General features: G+C 38.3%; 2 protein-coding genes across 5 annotated transcripts; both read left to right on the top strand.

Annotated features, from left to right (window-relative positions):
• Window positions 1-1,027: 1,027 nt before the first annotated feature.
• On the top strand, window positions 1,028-2,215 carry LOC135678642 (transcription factor MYB54-like). 2 transcript variants are annotated; one of them, XM_065191681.1, is made up of 3 exons: window positions 1,028-1,265; window positions 1,562-1,864; window positions 1,952-2,215. In XM_065191681.1, the coding sequence occupies exons 1-3, from the start codon at window positions 1,238-1,240 to the stop codon at window positions 2,095-2,097; spliced, it is 477 nt and encodes a 158-aa protein (XP_065047753.1). In that variant the 5' UTR covers window positions 1,028-1,237; the 3' UTR covers window positions 2,098-2,215. The 2 variants fall into 2 exon arrangements, with proteins under 2 accessions (XP_065047753.1, XP_065047751.1); XM_065191679.1 differs by having other exon boundaries at window positions 1,028-1,318.
• A 1,549-nt stretch (window positions 2,216-3,764) lies between these two features.
• LOC135678631 (uncharacterized) lies at window positions 3,765-17,295 on the top strand. 3 transcript variants are annotated; one of them, XM_065191663.1, is made up of 8 exons: window positions 3,765-3,957; window positions 4,294-5,422; window positions 8,125-9,469; window positions 11,538-11,817; window positions 14,122-14,229; window positions 14,333-14,611; window positions 16,102-16,203; window positions 16,653-17,295. In XM_065191663.1, exons 2-8 carry the CDS (start codon window positions 4,342-4,344, stop codon window positions 16,839-16,841), a joined length of 3,384 nt encoding a protein of 1,127 aa, XP_065047735.1. In that variant the 5' UTR covers window positions 3,765-3,957; window positions 4,294-4,341; the 3' UTR covers window positions 16,842-17,295. The 3 variants fall into 3 exon arrangements, with proteins under 3 accessions (XP_065047735.1, XP_065047734.1, XP_065047736.1); XM_065191662.1 differs by having other exon boundaries at window positions 16,060-16,203; XM_065191664.1 differs by lacking the exon at window positions 16,102-16,203.
• The last annotated feature ends 717 nt before the right edge of the window (window positions 17,296-18,012 follow it).

Here is an 18,012-nt window from a genome sequence, read left to right as displayed (position 1 = left end):
AGAGATCGGACCTCGTCATCTGTCTCTATTAGCTGCACGTATATATGAACATTTTCTCCTCCTTCCAACAATTGTTGCTCCACCTCTTCGATGGCAGCCATCGATCACCGATTCGAGGATGCGCGGGGCGGAGCTCCGCCGCATTTATATAAGGCAAGGCGGTTTCGGGTCCGTGTGAAACCACTAAAGAAAAAGAACTCCACGGTGCGCATCTAAATCGGGCCCACGAGTGTACCGCTCTACTAGCTTGTGGGACCAGAATCTCGAGAGTAGTGGGTCCTCCGGGTAGACATTCGGCGGGCAAGTCGGCGTGCGTTCGAGGATGACAGGTTGGTTGCTTCCGGTCAAGGGCACGGCCATCCGACGGCTACGGATTGATTCTTGCGCTTGTCCGGAGCCGTTGGATGCGCCCACCTCGCCCGCTTTCGGAGCCTGTCAACGAACACACAGGTAACTGTCGTACCGAACAACTTCCGCTTGCGACTGCCTTTTTTATTTACCAAAATGACCTTATCTTCTTCTTCTTCAATTGCACGGCACTACCAACTTATGAGCTAAGAGCCAGAGGGAGAACATTTGATTATAACTTTGGGTTCTTCTTTCCAACTATGCCTGACTTGTTAATGTGTTGTTGCTGACAGCAATCTAATTACTCATTTCGGTTCAGGGTTCCTTTCCAAGACCATAATCGTTCCATGTTGTGTCTATTCTTTCCAACTTATTATTGAGCGCATTAAATCTAAATTGCACCTTTTTCTGATGGACTTGCCTTCATTCACTTCAACGAATGGGATTGCTATCAACTACTAAGATATTACTGATTTATACATGATACATATCTGGTTAGCATACGTAGTGTAGAAACAATGGAGAGATGTTGAAAGGAGACCGGTGTTCACCTCGCCAAGCGACCCCACAACCTCTCTCTCTCAGACGTCTGTAGCGTACCATGAGTTAGGCCACACGGACCATCAATCCATGGAGTAACTGTCGTATAACTCTTTGTCTTCCTCTCATCCACGAGAAAGCCCATCTCCTTATTCTGCAGCCATCCTTACATCATCTCCTCATGATCTCTTACCTTCATCTTATCTTCTCAATATACATATATGTCCTCGCCGTGTAGTTCCACCTGCATCTATTTCCAAATCTTCTCCGAAGTTGTTGTACGTGCTGTAGCTCTTGCTTGTGTTTCCTGGTGCGATGCGCAGTAGAGGCCATTGGAGGCCGGAGGAGGATGAGAAGCTCAAGGAGTTGGTCACCAGGTATGGTCCTCATAGCTGGAATGCCCTCGCCGAGAAGCTTCAAGGAAGATCAGGTGCAACCATATGAACAAGACTCATGCACCTCTTGCATAGTGTCTTCTGATTCCTGCTGCTCCTTTCTTGTTCTTGTTCTCATGCAGATGGGCTGCTTTGCTATCCTTTTCTTGAGGGAAAATAAGTCCTCTTCTTCTTCTTCCTCCTCCTCCTCCTCCTCCTCCTCCTTTCTTCTTCCTATGATTTTGTCATGAGGTGTTACATTCAAAGACAATAGTCATGTGAGGTAACGCCTGGACCAGGTAAAAGTTGCAGGCTGCGGTGGTTCAATCAACTGGACCCGAGGATCAACCGCAGCCCTTTCACGGAGGAGGAAGAAGAACGGCTCCTTGCTTCCCACCGCGTCCATGGCAACCGATGGGCGGCCATCGCAAGGCTCTTCCCTGGCCGCACCGACAACGCAGTGAAGAACCACTGGCACGTCATCATGGCTCGCAGGCATCGGGAGAATTCGAGACCTTTCTCAAAGACAGCTTCTCGATCCGAGTCGAGGAACATCAACCAGAAACCACTACCAAAGGATCAGCACTCCTCTAAGTTCCATGGTAATCAACTGAGAAGTCCCACTTCTTGATCTTACATCAAAGTGATTCTCACGATCAAATGACCTATGTAAATGCGATTGATTGCAGGTAAAGAATGTTCGATCCAGTTTCACGATTTCCTTCAGGTAAACACCGAGCCTAATGGCAGCAAGTGCCATTCGAGCATAGCAGAACAAGAGGAGGTCCCTTCATCGATTTCTTGGAAATCAGACGTTCCTCATAAGATGGCATAGTGTGAATACAAACTATGAAATCATGTAGTACATATCTTGTGTGGCCATTGAGCTTGTTCTTGTACGTTAATGAATTAAATACACATCTAAATGAAGTTTATCTTGATTGAATTACTGATGGTGGTGACTCCAGCACTTCTTTCTGAGTTCCAAGTGCAAAGAATGATTCAAATGATTGAGAAAAATCAAACACAGAGCTATTTCTTCCCCCCCAAAATATATTTTTCTCAAGGTCTTTGTTTCACCCTTAAGCAGACAGTAATGATGTCTCCAAATTTATTTTCATTAATTAATTAATATTCTTGTTATGTTGAGATTCTTGATAAGAATGAAGCCATGCATTCTTTATAGGCCTGAAAAATATTTGTCATCTTCAAATACAGATATGTATCAGTATGACAATGAGCTTTCTTGTGATGCATACATGTGACAGCCTTGTTTGAGTGTGGTCCTAAAAGAACATAATTGCACATACCAATTGGTCCCTTTGTCCTTGTCAACAAAAGGCTAAGCAAATCCAAGTCTAAAAATTGTTATATGAAACATCCAATTTCATACCATATTATCATTTAAACATTGCACTAAAGCTCTCATTCTTAATTACTTTGCACATTTACATCGAACTCTATTCTTAATTACTTTTCGAGCTTTACGATCTTGAGTATCTTATATTTTTCAGAAGGATAGAACGGTGTGTAAGACTAGAGGACTAGCTCAGATGTTGCTTGCTGCAAATGAAGAGCTTGTCAAGTGCTTTGATCATGTCCAATGATCCTTCTTCTCTCTTCAGACAAAGGAAAGAACTGCTTTCGTGAATGAGTTCTTTGTTTCTGTTTGCTGCTTGAAGGAACAACGACCAACACTCACTACAATTCCTTTGACAATCAATAATGAGCAGAATGTCTGCCATAAAAGCACCCCAATAATTGCAAGATAGATTGAACTATAAAATGATTCACATGATTGGAGGATCTAATTCGAACGAGCTTGTTGGTCCAAATGGGACGCAAATCCTGACAATCTTGCATGAAAAGGTCAAAATAAGTCAACCCCCACTTTGCCGAACCTCTCTCCGAGGGCTCTTCAAACAGTTCAATGGGCTATCATACGGCGGAGGCAGTACTTTCCCCCACCAACCTGTCTTCTGATGGGAGGCAAACGTGGGCCCGTATGGGACTTGTGGGCTCCTTGCTGATCTGTAACATCCAATCACAAGCGGATAAACCACACGAGTAAGCAATCATAAAAAAAAAGGGCATTTAAAATTATATAAAAAGTATTTTATTTAATTAGCATTAGAAGAACTCAATGTATTTATTGTTATTTTTAATCTATTGGTGATGATTTTTGGTACTGTGGTCGGAGGAGCGTCTTATAATTTATATTCCCAAAATCGCTATTTGTTCCGATGGCATCTCAGCAACGCGCCGTTTGTACTGGCCTCGTGGATGGGACCCGCAAGCACTGGGGCGCAGGTGGCACTTCCAAGGTGACTCAGTCGCTCCTTATCTTCACGGGTGACGATGATTCCGAGCTCATGGGCCCCGCTCCATAGGCTCCGTCGGATGACGTCACTCATGAGACGTTCCAGGGGTGATGCGGCCCGGCCGGCCTCTGCGGCGGTGCTTTTCGCTTCCATTGGCATACCGATTCGAAAGATGGAAGCCCCCAACGTGACAATAATGTACGCCTCCGGTGTTGCCCGTTGTCGCTATGCTTGGATCCCCCGAGCGCCGGCCTCCATCGACCCCCTCGATGCCGTCGTCCTCCCGTTCCCCCACTGATGCCGCCGGATTCCTCTGCCCTTGGCCGCCTCCAGTTCCCCTCCTCCTCCTCTCCCCTTAGCGCCGCTGTCGTTCCGTAAGTCTCCTGTCCCAGCCTTCTTCACCTTCGGATCTCCCGCTGCTCGGGTTGGATCACTCGAGCCGGGCGTTGGAACGGGTTTGCAGTCAGTCCCTCCCTGCTTCCGATGTCGAGTTGGAACCGACTCTTTCCTGATTCTGCCTGCTGTGGGCTTTTCTTGAGTAGACTCCGACTCCTGATGCTAGTGTTTCGGGTTTCTTCGATATTTACGGGCTCCTTTTGCTGAAAAAGCGTTTCATGGACTAAGTTGTCGAGAAAGGAGACGGATGAAGAAGAAAAGAGGTTTTCTTTTACTTTTTTGCTTATTTGGTTGGTTGGTTGATTGATTTGCAGGTGGTTCTTGCTCTTGTTGCTAGCATTCTGGTGGATTTGGGAGACGAGATGACGGACTCCGTGGATGTTGTGCTGCAGTTCTTAAGGAAGAATAGGTTTATGCACGCTGAGGCTGCTTTGCGTGCGGAGCTCAATGCGCGGCCGGACTTGAATGGGTTCCTCCAGAAACACCTCGCCGAGGAGAAAGAAGCTTTGGGAGAACATGTCGGAACGGCTAGTGGTATGAGGCAGAAAGGCATGAGCGTATATAGCGGAGAGATGGAAAATGAGTTCATCGTCAAGGAGATTGAAGTAGGTGATGCTGGAAACGGATCCAAAGGAAAGAAAAATAGCACTTATAATTGGGGTCCAGAGAGCCATCCAGTGGATCCACACACTTGGAATTATAGTTCTGCTGGTAGTACTGTCAATTGTGTTGTCAACAATAGCAGCACTCGTGACATCACCAATAACTTCGCTGATCTTTTAATATCCAAGGAACCGAAGCATCAACATGATTCTTCTATGTCAGAAAAGAGGGACTTGACTGTTAGAACCAAGAGTGATCTATCAGGGGAGCAAAATAGGGTTTCCAACAGAAGGGGTAAATTTAAAGATGAGGTGGAAGTGAATCCTGAGATCAATCAAATTGTTGACCATAAGGATGATGATGCCTTCTCCGAAGACCATTTTATTGATAAGCTGTGGTTACAAAGTGAAAATCTATCAACAGATTGTTCTGTTAAAACAGTCTTTCCATTTCCTGCACATAATACAACATCCAGTTTTGAAAGCCATCTTGATTATAGAAAGGGGCTAAGAAAGAAAGCAGAAAGTGATGATTTTAAGGAAGCAACAAGAGAACAACCAGATGGAATGAGCTGGTCACACTTCTCTGGAGAGTCTCGAGAAAATCGAAAGATGAAAGAATCTAGAATCCTTGATCTATCATTTATTGGTGAGAATCACAAGGAAGAGCTGCCAAAATTGCGCCCTGTGCGGCTTAAGTCAGAAGACAAATCAATAAACATGAACATTGAGGAAAAGGCTGGTCATCATGAATCTGGGATAAGGCTATCCAATGCGGAGAAGACGTTCACGTTTGGATCTCTTGTTGATGTACCTATTGGGCAAGAATTCAACTCTTCAGGTATGTAGTAGCTAATTTCTTTGGTAACTATCATTATGATGAACAACATTATGAGCTCTATTTTACCTTATCATATTGGATTCAATTTGCTTGGTCATAAAGCCTGATAGTATCTGCCTTTCTGCATTTTTGTCCACGAGTATGACTCTTTCTTCTTTGATTGACAGCCAGCAACTTGTTTTTCCTTTTTTCCATCTATTTTAGATATGTTGAATCAGTTTGGTGCTAGACTCTTGCTCATCTTTTTTGTTCTGTTTATGCATTATAAGGTTCCTATTTCTCTTTTTTTTCAATCAATTGAAACTTGTAAAGCATAATTTATTATAGATCTTAATGAGTTGTTAGTTGCACATCAAAGAGGCGGCTGCCTTTCATAATTTACACAGATGAGGCTAAATAGGAAACTTATTTGGTAGGTTTGTTGTCTATTCCTCAAGGACACTGATTTAATGTTTTATAAATAATATATTTGAAGAAGTCCACTGGTAGCACTGAATTTTGTCTTTTATTGCTATTTTTACATATATAAGTTTCACAGTAGCAGGATACAGTTATAATAATACACCTCCTCTAAATGTCTCTTCCTCTAGTATTTGAATTTCAATGGTTTTGCGATTCCGCTGGGGTTGACATGGGCTGTCTTTTTAACAAATTTTTTTAGCGTACTGCTTTGCTGAGTATGACATCTTTAGATGATGACCAGGGGATATTGGAAATCTTCATTAAAATAATTTAACAATCTATATGCACGTAGACATATGATGAATAAATGAAAGATAGAGCGACAATGATTTTTATGTATCAGATTTCTCGATGAGTGCTTCTACTCCTTGAAAATAGTCCCATAACAGGTGTGTGGTATAACTTAATATAGTTTATATTTTATAAATCACTATGATACTACCCATCTACAAAATCCACCTTCTAAGAGGATGCTGCATTGCAGAAATAAATCACAACCTGACCCATGTAGTTTCAAGCATTGCAACAGAACAATGATCATTCATATTGTTTGGGACATGCTGAGTGCTGCTGTGCATGTAGGTGAATCTCTGTTCTTTTCGGTGTCACACAAATGGATATGGACCATGACTCCTTTGGGACCCTACATAACATTTGTGGAATCCTAATAATTCTATGGACTTGATGTAATTTCCTGCGGACCTGACATCCTCATTATGTATTTGAGTGGAAGCAAAAAGTAGTCTCACTTTATGTATGGGTTATAGCTTGAGTTATTATATATGTCACCAGAAAATTACAAAGAGCACCTTTTTGGGGCCTTGGCTCATGTTATTTGGCTCAGGTCGCTACAAGGCAATCATGATTCAAAAGATATATTAGTTTATTGCAGATCAGAATCAACTTGATCCAAACTTCAAATGCCACAAGATCTGGGTTGGATTGTTTTAAGGAATCAATAAAATCAGTCTTTCCTAGACAAAATGTGACAATTGTAGGTTGGTCTTGCTCATTCCAGTTGATCTTGAAGGACTTAGGCCTCGGCTTTGGGCATTGCTCGATGAGAAGAATATAATGGGAACAGAGAAGAAAAAGTGTTACTCAAAGTTACTTTGTTCATCTTGGATTGATGGCTTTGATGATAGGCATGACTGCTGCCATTCAATGTTGCAAATTGACAGTTGCTTGGGTTGAGTTGATGTTGCTTGCAATGGAAAACATATGTTGAGATGTCAATACAACTTAGAATATTAAAAGAAGGTTTAATGATTATAAAAATAGATGATAACTATATGGTTTATGAAATAAATAAAATAATTATGTATTTTGTGCTTGGGTATCATGTAAGTTTTTAGATCTAGAAGGTTGTTGGTTTAATTTTGGATGTCAATATGTATTTATTGTCTTCTAAAACTCTTTTAGTATTTGACTTATTAATTTTGATTGTCAGATTTTATTTTTTTAGCCTTTTTCATTCATCCTTTCCCTTTTGTTAATAATTTGAAATGTAGGTTTTGTCAGTCATAGGTTTTTATCCTTTACATGTTTTGTTTATCATATTATCACATTTTTAACTTAAATCATATCTTTTCCGTAAGTTATTTCTTTGAACTCTGTCCTTGTTTTTCTTCACTTCTCCCTTCTTCTTGATTCTTTATCTATTTCATAGGTTTGGTTGCGTCGGCTGTTTGATATGACTGATGGGTTTGGTTATGAATTTCCTATCCATGGTTGATCACAGAACTAATCCCCAGCTTTTGAGGGTCCACGAGAACTGGTTCATTGTAACTACGTTAAATCTATGATGTTCTAAGAACTAACAGAACCAAAGAAAGGAAAAAAGAACTTGCATTTAACTTACAACAATAACAACGACAACAAGCCATAATGTCCAACTATTTGGAGAACTTGCATTTAACTTCCTATCTGAAAATTATATTGAACATGATAGCTGTAAGTAAAAGACAACCAACACAGTAACTTGAGGATACCTATTTTTGATCTTGTTTAGGGTCCTAATTTTTTGAAATTTTTTAGTAAAAATATAATCATAGATATCACAGTACATATGAAGTGATTCAAGGTTTGAAAACTTGGGGTGAATGTTTGGACAATTCGGTGTAAAAGAGACGCTGCACTCATTTTATGGTGCATCATCTCTCTTTTTTTTTTTGGTGTGGTGTTATTTCTTGTTACTATTTTCAATTTTTTCTCACAATTTACATAACATATCACAACAGGTGGGAAGCGAACAATTGGAAGTAGTTGGCTCTCTGTAAGTCAAGGAATTTCTGAGGACACTTCTGATTTTGTATCTGGTTTTGCTACCATTGGTGATGAATCGATTGATTATCCAAATGAGTATTGGGAGTCTGATGAATATGATGATGATGATGATGATGATGATGATGTTGGATACATGCGACAGCCTATTGAAGATGAGACCTGGTTTCTAGCTCATGAAATTGATTATCCAAGTGATAATGAAAAACACTGTGATGATAATGTTCCTACCTGGCAGGACCATACTCTAAGAAAGGATGAAGATGATGATCAATCTTTTGCTGAAGAGGAATTTCACTTGTCAAGTGAGCAGTATTTGCAGGCAAAGAATGTTGAGAAAACTGCTGCTGCTCAGGGAACCATAGGTCATAAAATGTTGTATACGAGGATAGAAGAAAATGATCTGTTAGCTCAGTATGATGGGCAGTTGATGGATGTTGAAGAGCTGAGTTTGATGCATGCAGAACCTGTTTGGCAGGGCTTTGTCACACAGAATAGTGACCTCATTATGCTAGGAAATGGGAAATTTTCTAATGAAAGTGAACAATGTCACGCTTATCCTTTTATGGAAGATGATCAACATGGATCATTTAGGTCAATTGGTGTGGGCATAAACAGTGATGCTGCTGATATTGGCAGTGAAGTTCATGAAAGCTTGGTTGGAGGAAGTAGTGAAGGAGAGTACTTTCTGGATTATGATGATCGGATGAGTGGCAAAAGACATTCTCAAAGTAATACAACTAGGACAAATATGAACAGGTCAAAGAGGGGCAATGTGAGGGGAAGTAAGCAAGATCCAGGTAGTTATATTTTGCCGTCTGATAAGACTGTGTACTTATCAGGAGTTGGTTTTCAGGACAGTGGGTTTTCTTTCCTACCGCCTTCAATAACATCAGATTTGATTAAGGATGATTCTTGTAAACCATTATGGTCAAGCAACGGCAACAATGTGGTTGGTATTTTGGATGGGTGTCGAGATGGCATGGTTACAGAGGGTATGCTTGGTACATGGAGGAGAAAAAGCAGTGATTCTTCTCCTATTCAGAGCTCCAGGGATGATAAAACTTCTGATGGTGTTAGATCAAGAAAATCAAGTGCATCAGCCTCAAAGGATGATTTTACAGAAACAGAGGTTGTGAACAGAGGAGTAAATTACATAACAGGTGAAGCAGGAGAAGAAGATGTAGAGACTACATTAGAGGATGAAGAAGCTGTGGTATTGCAGGATCAAGTAAAACAGATAAAAGCTCAAGAGGAGGAATTTGAGACTTTTGATCTGAAAATAGTTCATCGGAAGAACAGGCATGCTTCTCTCTATAATCTCACCTTTTTCTATTCAATGCTGAATAAATGTAGGCATATTTTGGTTTTTTTATGTGTACATATATGTAAATGTTGATGCTTCCCATTCAAAATACATGGAGTACTCAGATAGTAAATTTGCGCTGTTGAGCTATGATTAGTGAGTCTTGACTGCTAATAACAAAAAAATCAAACTTATCCGTTCGTCATTTGCCCTAAAATTAACAAATCCAATAGTAAGATAAAATCTTAACTTGGTCTACAGCCTAGAACTCATCCAAACAGGTAGCTTTATGATTCAAATCTTGTATTAATGGAGATAACTTTCCTCTCCCCCAAATTTTTAACCTAATTACAATTTAAAACTTGTGGTATCTTTCCATTAGCTAAAGGAGCACTACTTATCGAATATATTTGGTTTGCTAATTAGCAATTAACTGTTGAAAATAAAAAGACAATATGCCCTTGGTTTTCCAATCTATAGATAGCTCAGTGCCCTTTCTTATTACGCAAGTTAGTGCCATATGGAACCTGTTGTAGGCAAGGTTTCAATTTTCGATTTGAAACTCGTACCAACCCTGATCAGACTGGTATGGTTCCCGTATGTACCAGCATACCAACACATAAACATCAGAGTGCTGGTCAGCACAGACCAAAGGGAAAGAGGGAGGGGAGGAAGAGGAGAAGAAGAAGGGCGAGGAGGGAGGAAGAGGCCCATTGGAGGGGGAGAAGCGACAATGTAGTGGGTGGTAGTGATGTGATGGAGCAGAAATGGCAAAGCAGTGGGGAGGAAGAGATGGAGGAGGGGAGAGAGATATCTAGGGAAAAGGAAGAGAGCCAGAGTTTTGTGGGAGGAAAAAAAGAAAAACAAACAAAAAAAGGGATACTATTGAAAAAGTGAAAAAAGTTAGGGATCCTGGGCAGTAGACCTATGATCCGGTACATCTAAATGAATTACTAAAAGCCTGACACTGACCCTGGCTGGTAGTGTTAACTGGTGATGGCCCTTGTTTCTGAATGGATCTGGCAAAATTGCCTGATCTGCATCCTGTTTCCTCATCAAACCTACGAATATAGGTCCAAACAATTTTTATATCCTTGATTGTAGCATGCACAGGTGGGGTAAGCAGTGGCAGAGATGATCTAGCTTGATAAATGGTGGTAGTTGTCATAAAGGCTGCCTGCAGTTGATGATGTAGGACAAGTGTTCACCATCCTTGGTGAGGTGAACTAAATAGGTCTTGAAGTGAAAGGGGAGCACCTCATCAAAGGTGAAGGATATCAGGGTAGAAGAATCTGCAGAGTGCAAAGATCTCACCCATGCAATTGGAGGCAACGAAAAGGCTGGTGGATACTACTTCAATTCAATCTACTGCTAGTGGATACTATTTCTTTGATTCTCCTGCCACTAGACTTGTTCCGAAACCATGAGAGGCTGCAATCTAAGATTGTTTTTGTTGGAAATGAGTTGCAACCCTAAACGGGCTTTCTGAAGGACATGTATGAGTTGCGGAGATGGGTTTTAGGATTTCCATAACTTAAGGTGGGATTGGAATCATGATATCACAGTAATAGAGGCCTTAAATTATTTAATTAAATCAGGGGCAAGATTTTCTGCATGGGTTTATTATGTCTAGGGATTAGGTGAGTTCCGATGAGAAGTAAACAGGGAGGATCAAATTATAATTTGTATAAGGAATTGATGATATGGGATGATCAAATTGTAATATCATGTAATCATTTTTCTAAAAAATGGTTAGATATTGGATTTCCAAAATTTATGGTTTAAGACAAGATTTTGTTTATAAGTTTATATGCCCTCCGTATTCTATCACCTATATTGACAAAAAAAATATATGGAAAAGCTTAATTCTTGATACTGGGCAATTTAGACCACTAGATTATGCTTGAATGTGTATATTCCAATTTGATGTGCTCCATCAGTGGTCTTAAAGGTGAAGTTTGGAGGCCTTCATACTTTAAACATTCTCTAGAATTTCCAGTGGTTCTACTTTCAAATATTCTAATGTTCTGACCTCGTATTTCTCCTCCAACTGCAAATTACCAGAACTGGCTTTGAAGAAGATAAAAGTTTCCAAGTTGCACTGAATTCTGTGATTGCTGGACGTTATCATGTCACTGAGTATCTGGGTTCAGCTGCATTCAGCAAGGCTATTCAGGCACATGACTTGCACACTGGCATGGATGTCTGTGTGAAGATTATAAAGAATAACAAAGATTTTTTTGATCAGAGCCTTGACGAAATCAAGCTTTTGAAATTTATTAACAAGCATGATCCTACTGACAGCTACCATATTTTGCGTTTGTATGACTACTTCTACTATCGGGTGAGTAAATTCTTTTATTTTAGACTGGCATTTCTTTGTTTTAATTATTCCTTGATTAAATGGTAAAAAGGAAAATTTCTTATTTTTCAGTTTTGTGAGCATTATTGTCGAATTAAAGTAATGTTTTACCTATTCTGAAATATGGTCATATTATTTTTAAGCCTCACGATAGCTGCATCTTACGCATACTTATCATTTGTTGAAGGTTCTAAAAAGCAGAAGCTAAATGCAAATATTCATCCAAATCACAGCACATCATATTATTTTTAAGCCTCACGATAGCTGCATCTTACGCATACTTGTCATTTGTTGAAGGTTCTAAAAAGCAGAAGCTAAATGCAAATATTCATCCAAATCACAGCACATCATAATGAGAGTTCAGATTTGTATGTATGGACTTGATGATATAATGTGGGTTCAAGTTTCTTTTTTTGGATTTTGATGTCAAGCTTGTTGTAGAATCTTTTTGTATGACTAAGAAGTTAGATTATAACTTGACCCTTATTATTTTTTTAAAGTAGCTAAAGTATGAAAATACCCCGGAAACAAATAATAAATCAGAATAAGAATTAAGGTTTTAGAAATAAACAAAGCTAAATAATTAGGTATCTAGATATGTCTTACGCTTAACTTATGCAAAATGTGACTTTCATATAAGAAAATTTGTTGAAGTTACCATGTACAAATAGCATGACAAACTCTACCAACTATTGCATGAACCCCTAAAAATTGTCTATCTTTCAAATAGTATAGAGCTGAGGGTATGTAACTGATAAATATATTATTTATCATAGAAAAATTTTAAGTTGGTCATTTTCCCAGGAAGAGACTCATCTTTTCAGTATTGTACCAACAGAAATGTATGACAGGGAAAGGAGAACACTATAGCAGCAAGGTGTTGGATATGAAGATTTCTTTTTGTGTGATTACTTTCCTTTTTTCTCCAGGGGAGTAGTAGGGCCACTAGGATGAAAAGTTAGCTACCCTAGGATTAGAAAGAGGAAAAGACAACTGTAGGAGGTTCAACAAAATTGACTTTGGAACTTAATAATGCATTTGAAAAAGGAAGTGTACCATTGTGAATAGAACCATTGAAAGAGGTTAGAGTAGGGAGAAAAAATTGTTAAACAAAATCCTATTTTTCCCATCATTGAACAAGCAAGTTCAATATAGATTGTGGAGCCAATGCAGATGTGACAATTGGCTAAGTGCCTAATCAAATATGCCTATTATTGTGGTGGTTTGGAATTCTCTGTGGTCTAAATTTCACATTTTCTCTTTCTCCGGTGTAAAATGTTTTTCATCACAGCAAAGTTTCAAGCAGGACTAAAATCAGTCATATGACATGCAATTTTTATAATGCTAAAAGAAAAGACAAGAGCATAGTTAAGATGTATAGAATATAGATAATAAATTGTTGTATGTAGAAGTCCTAGGTATCTTGGATCTACTTTTCAATAGGAATGAGACATCAATGAAGACGGTTCATAGAATAAACACGATTTGTTCAATTGGACTGGGATATTGGTACTTTTGAGTGATTGGAGTGTGCCCTTAAATTAAAAGAAAAGATTTACAAGACATTTATAATTGCTAATCTTGGTTTATGGATCAGTGTGATGATTAGTAAGGAAACAACATGTATAAAACGTTAGTATAGACGAGAAAATGTTGATATGAATCTATGAGATGACTGGAAAAGATAAAACAAAAATATTTTTATTCACAAACAATTAGTTATAGCCTCAGCAGAGAATAAAATGAGGAAAATTCGCTGAAGATAGATTAACATATTTAAAGAAGACATATGGATTCCTGTGACATGATTAGAATCAATGGTACAAGGAGAGACAGAGGGAGACTTAGAAAACTTCACTAGAAACCATTAAAGGGTATTTGACTATGCCTAGTTCAACTAGGGCTGTTACACTACACAACATAAAGAGGTCCATGTTGCAATCCCCAAATAGCCAGGATATTACAGCTTGTTGTTTTTATCATTGTTGTTGAGATTTTGAGGAGTTTGTGCTTCTTTATATTCTTATTTTCTTGTTGTTGCTTCCTTTTGTGTATTACTTATTTTAGCAATACCAATATATTCTCTTGTTGAAAGTCTCAAGCTATGTACATTGTCTCATGATCACTTGTATGCTGGTATCATTACTGCAAAGTGTCTTTCATAGAATCATAGTTGCATTTGCCTCTATCATCTATCTTGTATTTCTGAAGAAAAAATTGCTCTAAACATTCGACTGTACTTGCATATTCTTCTTGCTGATTGTTTGACACATCTGAATTGTCCAGGAACATTTGTTGATAGTTTGCGAACTTCTCAAAGCCAACTTATATGAATTCCACAAGTTCAACAGAGAATCTGGTGGAGAGGTTTATTTCACAATGCCAAGGCTGCAGGTTATGTTCCATACAATCATATACCTAATCTCAGAAAATTCTATCATTGCAATTATTTTCTCCTCTCAAGAATACTGATGTACTATTCACATACCTCTTGCAGTCAATTACTATTCAATGTCTGGAGGCACTTCAGTTTCTGCATGGCCTTGGTCTTATTCATTGTGATCTGAAGCCTGAGAATATATTGATAAAGAGCTATAGTAGATGTGAAGTTAAAGTAATTGACCTTGGTAGTAGCTGCTTTGAAACAGATCATTTATGTTCTTATGTGCAATCACGATCATATCGTGCACCAGAGGTTATTTTAGGTCTACCATATGACAAAAAGATAGACATATGGTCCTTAGGATGCATCTTGGCTGAACTTTGCAGTGGAAATGTAAGTTATCTATGTGTTCGCATTAATTTTTTTTATTTCAGTTTCTAAAACTTTGAGTCCTAATTTGTCAAGCTGATGCAACAGGCAAACCTACCAATTACTGGTCATTGTGTATAACTACATACTGAAAGTTGTTAGTTGCTAGCTTTGAGCCAAGTACACCACATGGTTATAATTAAGCTTAAAATAATATGTTCAAATAAAGGCTATTACTGCAGCACCCATACAATCCCACCTGACCTTGTTTGGCCTCCTTTGTCCTTGAAATGCAATGACCTTTGATCTATCCTGCAAATGTGCACATCTTGAATTGAATCAACTTTATTGGTACCCTCTGCTCGATTAGCTGGTGTGTGCAGTTGACCACATCGAAAGCCACCAGGTCACTCAGAACAGTTGTGCTGCATTATTTTCCGATAGTCCACCTATTGTATTCTCTGGTATTTATGTTGTATATAATGTTTTTCATTATATAACTCAAGGATTTTGCAGCAGAAATATATATTTCTTCTGATAAGCAAACAATTAATCATGTTGACTTCACACAATATTATTATTGTACATTATATAGCTGCTGTAGCCCTTTGGAATCATACAGTCGGTTTATGTAGTTTACTGCAATGCAGAGATATGGTAAGCCACATCTCATGTCTGAGATCAAGGTTGCAAGTACCTCAGCAGCCTTCAAGGCAGTTGTAGTAGTTATCTTGGAAAATGCATTCAAGGAAGAACTACCATTTCTTTCTAAGCTTATCACAAATTCTAGTTCAGTGTTTTGCTCCTTTTGCTTCCTTCAAAGGTCTTGATAATCTACTTAGCAGGTTTGGAAAGAAAGCTAACTTTAACAGTCGCCATTGTGAGAATTTGTACTTTATAGGCCTTAACTGGTCAAATCTGTGATATTAAGAATACATGGAACAAGTGCAGAAGCTAATCATTTGAAAATAAGTGAGCTCATCCAAATCAATGATTAAAGTCATTTAAGTCATTTTTTAAATGTGAAATTCCAATTTATAGAGGGTTCACTATGGTAGTGTGTGGGTGACTGCAACAGCTCATAGCCTCATACATTGAACCGTAGATTCATCTTTTGCAATATTTCCTTTATCTAGAACATAGGATAGCTTATTTGGTAACAATTGGCTCCTTTCTTTGTTGATTATAATGTTAATGCTATAGAGGAATGCTTGTGAAAAGAGAGGTACAGAGGTAGGACCTTTCATCTCCTATTCTCTTGCCTCCAGAGACATAACTCTGTCATAAGCAGATCCACAAATACTGCTGTTGTAACTTGTTACAACCTTGACACGTTATTCCTCATAATAAGAAGATAATCTTGATTCTTTATCCATAGAAAATTGTATTCTATGGGAGTAAGCTTAAGTAGACTTTATGTGCAATTATTTTGACTCCATGGTGAATAGAATAATTTGTTCATTTTGTCTTAGGTTCTTTTTCAAAATGATTCTCCTGCAACACTACTTGCACAGATAATGGGAATCATTGGCCCCATTGATCAAGAGATGCTTGCAAAGGGATGTGATACATACAAGTATTTCACAAAAAATCACATGTTATATGAAAGGAATCAGGTTTGTGTTCTTCGTTCATGCGAAAAATGAACGACTGAATTTCTTCTTTTGTTTTCCATTTAAGCAGATATAATGCCAGTCGTTTTTGGTACAATAAATATTACTCATATAGATGCATCTACAGAGAAATGACATACTAGAACAAATCCAGATGAATCATATACAATTTTTAGACGTGATATCCAGTAACTGTAACTCCACTTGATGTTTACGCTACGGATATTGTTAACTTAAACATGCTCTTGGGTGGTGCTTTCATCACTAATTCTCTAGAAAGATATCATTCTAAATTAGTTGGGGAAATCTTCCTTTTATTTTAAATAGATTATAATAAATAGCCAAAATCTGTTATCATTTTCATGGTGTTTGTTTATGTTAGCTTTGAACAGCCATATCGGGCACACGACTATACCCTCATTTTACTAATACTTTTCTTTTGTAATTTCCAGGAAACTAACAGGCTAGAGTACTTGATTCCAAAGAAGACATCATTACGACATCGTCTGCCCATGGGTGATCAAGGTTTTATTTATTTTGTTGCTCACCTTCTCGAAGTAAACCCAAAGAAGCGTCCAAGTGCTTCACAGGCGCTCAAACATCCATGGCTCTCCTATCCTTATGAACCTATTTCATCTTGATTTCTTATGCATGGAATGAATCTTGTTGCTGGAGAGTGTTCTTTTCCACATAACCAACAGATTCTGCCTTGTGGTCCATCCGAAATTCCAGATTGCACAAACACGACGGCTACATCATCGTACCACAAAATTTTTAGTGGCCAAGAAGTTTGGATTCCACCGGTTTGCTTCTTCCTCAGGGTGTCTCACATGTGACAGTAGGTGCCAACCACCCAACTTCGAGCGAAGTTGTGTTGTAATCTAACTTATTTATGTTTCCTTTTGTCCATCCTGTTGTATATTATGTGATTAATATTTTAGGTTGTATGCATTGTTGTTTGTAACCCCCATCACTCACCATATTCTTTAGTTGCTATCCTCAAGAAGCTGTGTACAAAACAATACTAGGGAGCATGGTGTACTATTTTTGGATCCTTTATTTCACTCAAAAATCGTATCGTTCATCTTTTGTGTACCGCATGCCAGCATACCTAAAAGCTGTACATGTAATGAACAACTACTGCTCTCATGACTTCCTCTTTTTTTTATGCTTATCACTCTTTGCTATGGCTTTGAAGAAAGAAAAATTGCTGTAGTGTTTTGAAGCCTGTCAGATATTTAAGATGGCCAACTCTGATGGTCGAGCAGAGTGGTTTTGTTTCATGTGTTGCTGCTTCTCCTCGCCATGATACCCACTCTCACAAGTTAATTGCAGACAACAGCTGCAGTGTGATTTCAACTTACTGTGTGTTCTTCGTTTGTGGTCACTATGTCTATTTTTTCTTAATATAAAAAATATTCATTATATAACAATGTGTTAATCAATTCTGATTCGAGACTCCCTATGTGTATTGGAAGGTGTTTCGCAGAAAACATGAATGATTATATTTGTAGTGTTGGAGAGAGAAAGGGACACACACACACACACACACACACACACACACACACACATATATATATATATATATATAAAATCATTATTATCATCTGACTATTAGTTGATACTCTAACATATATGAATACTCTTTAATATTTATTAGTATCAGATCTATTGTCATGTTCTTTTTTTTATTTAAATACTCATTTCCTAAAAAACTAATAAATATAATTAAAAACTTTGAATTTTGTTTTGTTGCTTGTCCTAAAATTTTTAGAAAGACTTTGAAGAATTCGTAGATAAGATCTTAACATA

This window comes from Musa acuminata, chromosome BXJ1-7 (genome assembly GCF_036884655.1).
Source record: "Musa acuminata AAA Group cultivar baxijiao chromosome BXJ1-7, Cavendish_Baxijiao_AAA, whole genome shotgun sequence".
In the NCBI taxonomy this organism is placed as follows: domain Eukaryota; kingdom Viridiplantae; phylum Streptophyta; class Magnoliopsida; order Zingiberales; family Musaceae; genus Musa; species Musa acuminata.
Note: the sequence above shows the minus strand (reverse complement) of the source record. Positions and strands in the feature narration are given on the sequence as shown.

Bases quoted from the DNA above. Each gene is read 5' to 3' on its own strand.
- LOC135678631 (XM_065191662.1), top strand. From the start codon at position 4,342: ATGACGGACTCCGTGGATGTTGTGCTGCAGTTCTTAAGGAAGAATAGG. The intron at 9,470-11,537 runs GCATGCTTCTCT...GCAAATTACCAG, and splicing joins ATAGTTCATCGGAAGAACAG to AACTGGCTTTGAAGAAGATA. The intron at 14,612-16,059 runs GTAAGTTATCTA...ATTTTGTCTTAG, and splicing joins CTGAACTTTGCAGTGGAAAT to GTTCTTTTTCAAAATGATTC.
- LOC135678642 (XM_065191679.1), top strand. From the start codon at position 1,204: ATGCGCAGTAGAGGCCATTGGAGGCCGGAGGAGGATGAGAAGCTCAAG. The intron at 1,319-1,561 runs GTGCAACCATAT...CGCCTGGACCAG, and splicing joins GAAGCTTCAAGGAAGATCAG to GTAAAAGTTGCAGGCTGCGG. The intron at 1,865-1,951 runs GTAATCAACTGA...GATTGATTGCAG, and splicing joins GCACTCCTCTAAGTTCCATG to GTAAAGAATGTTCGATCCAG.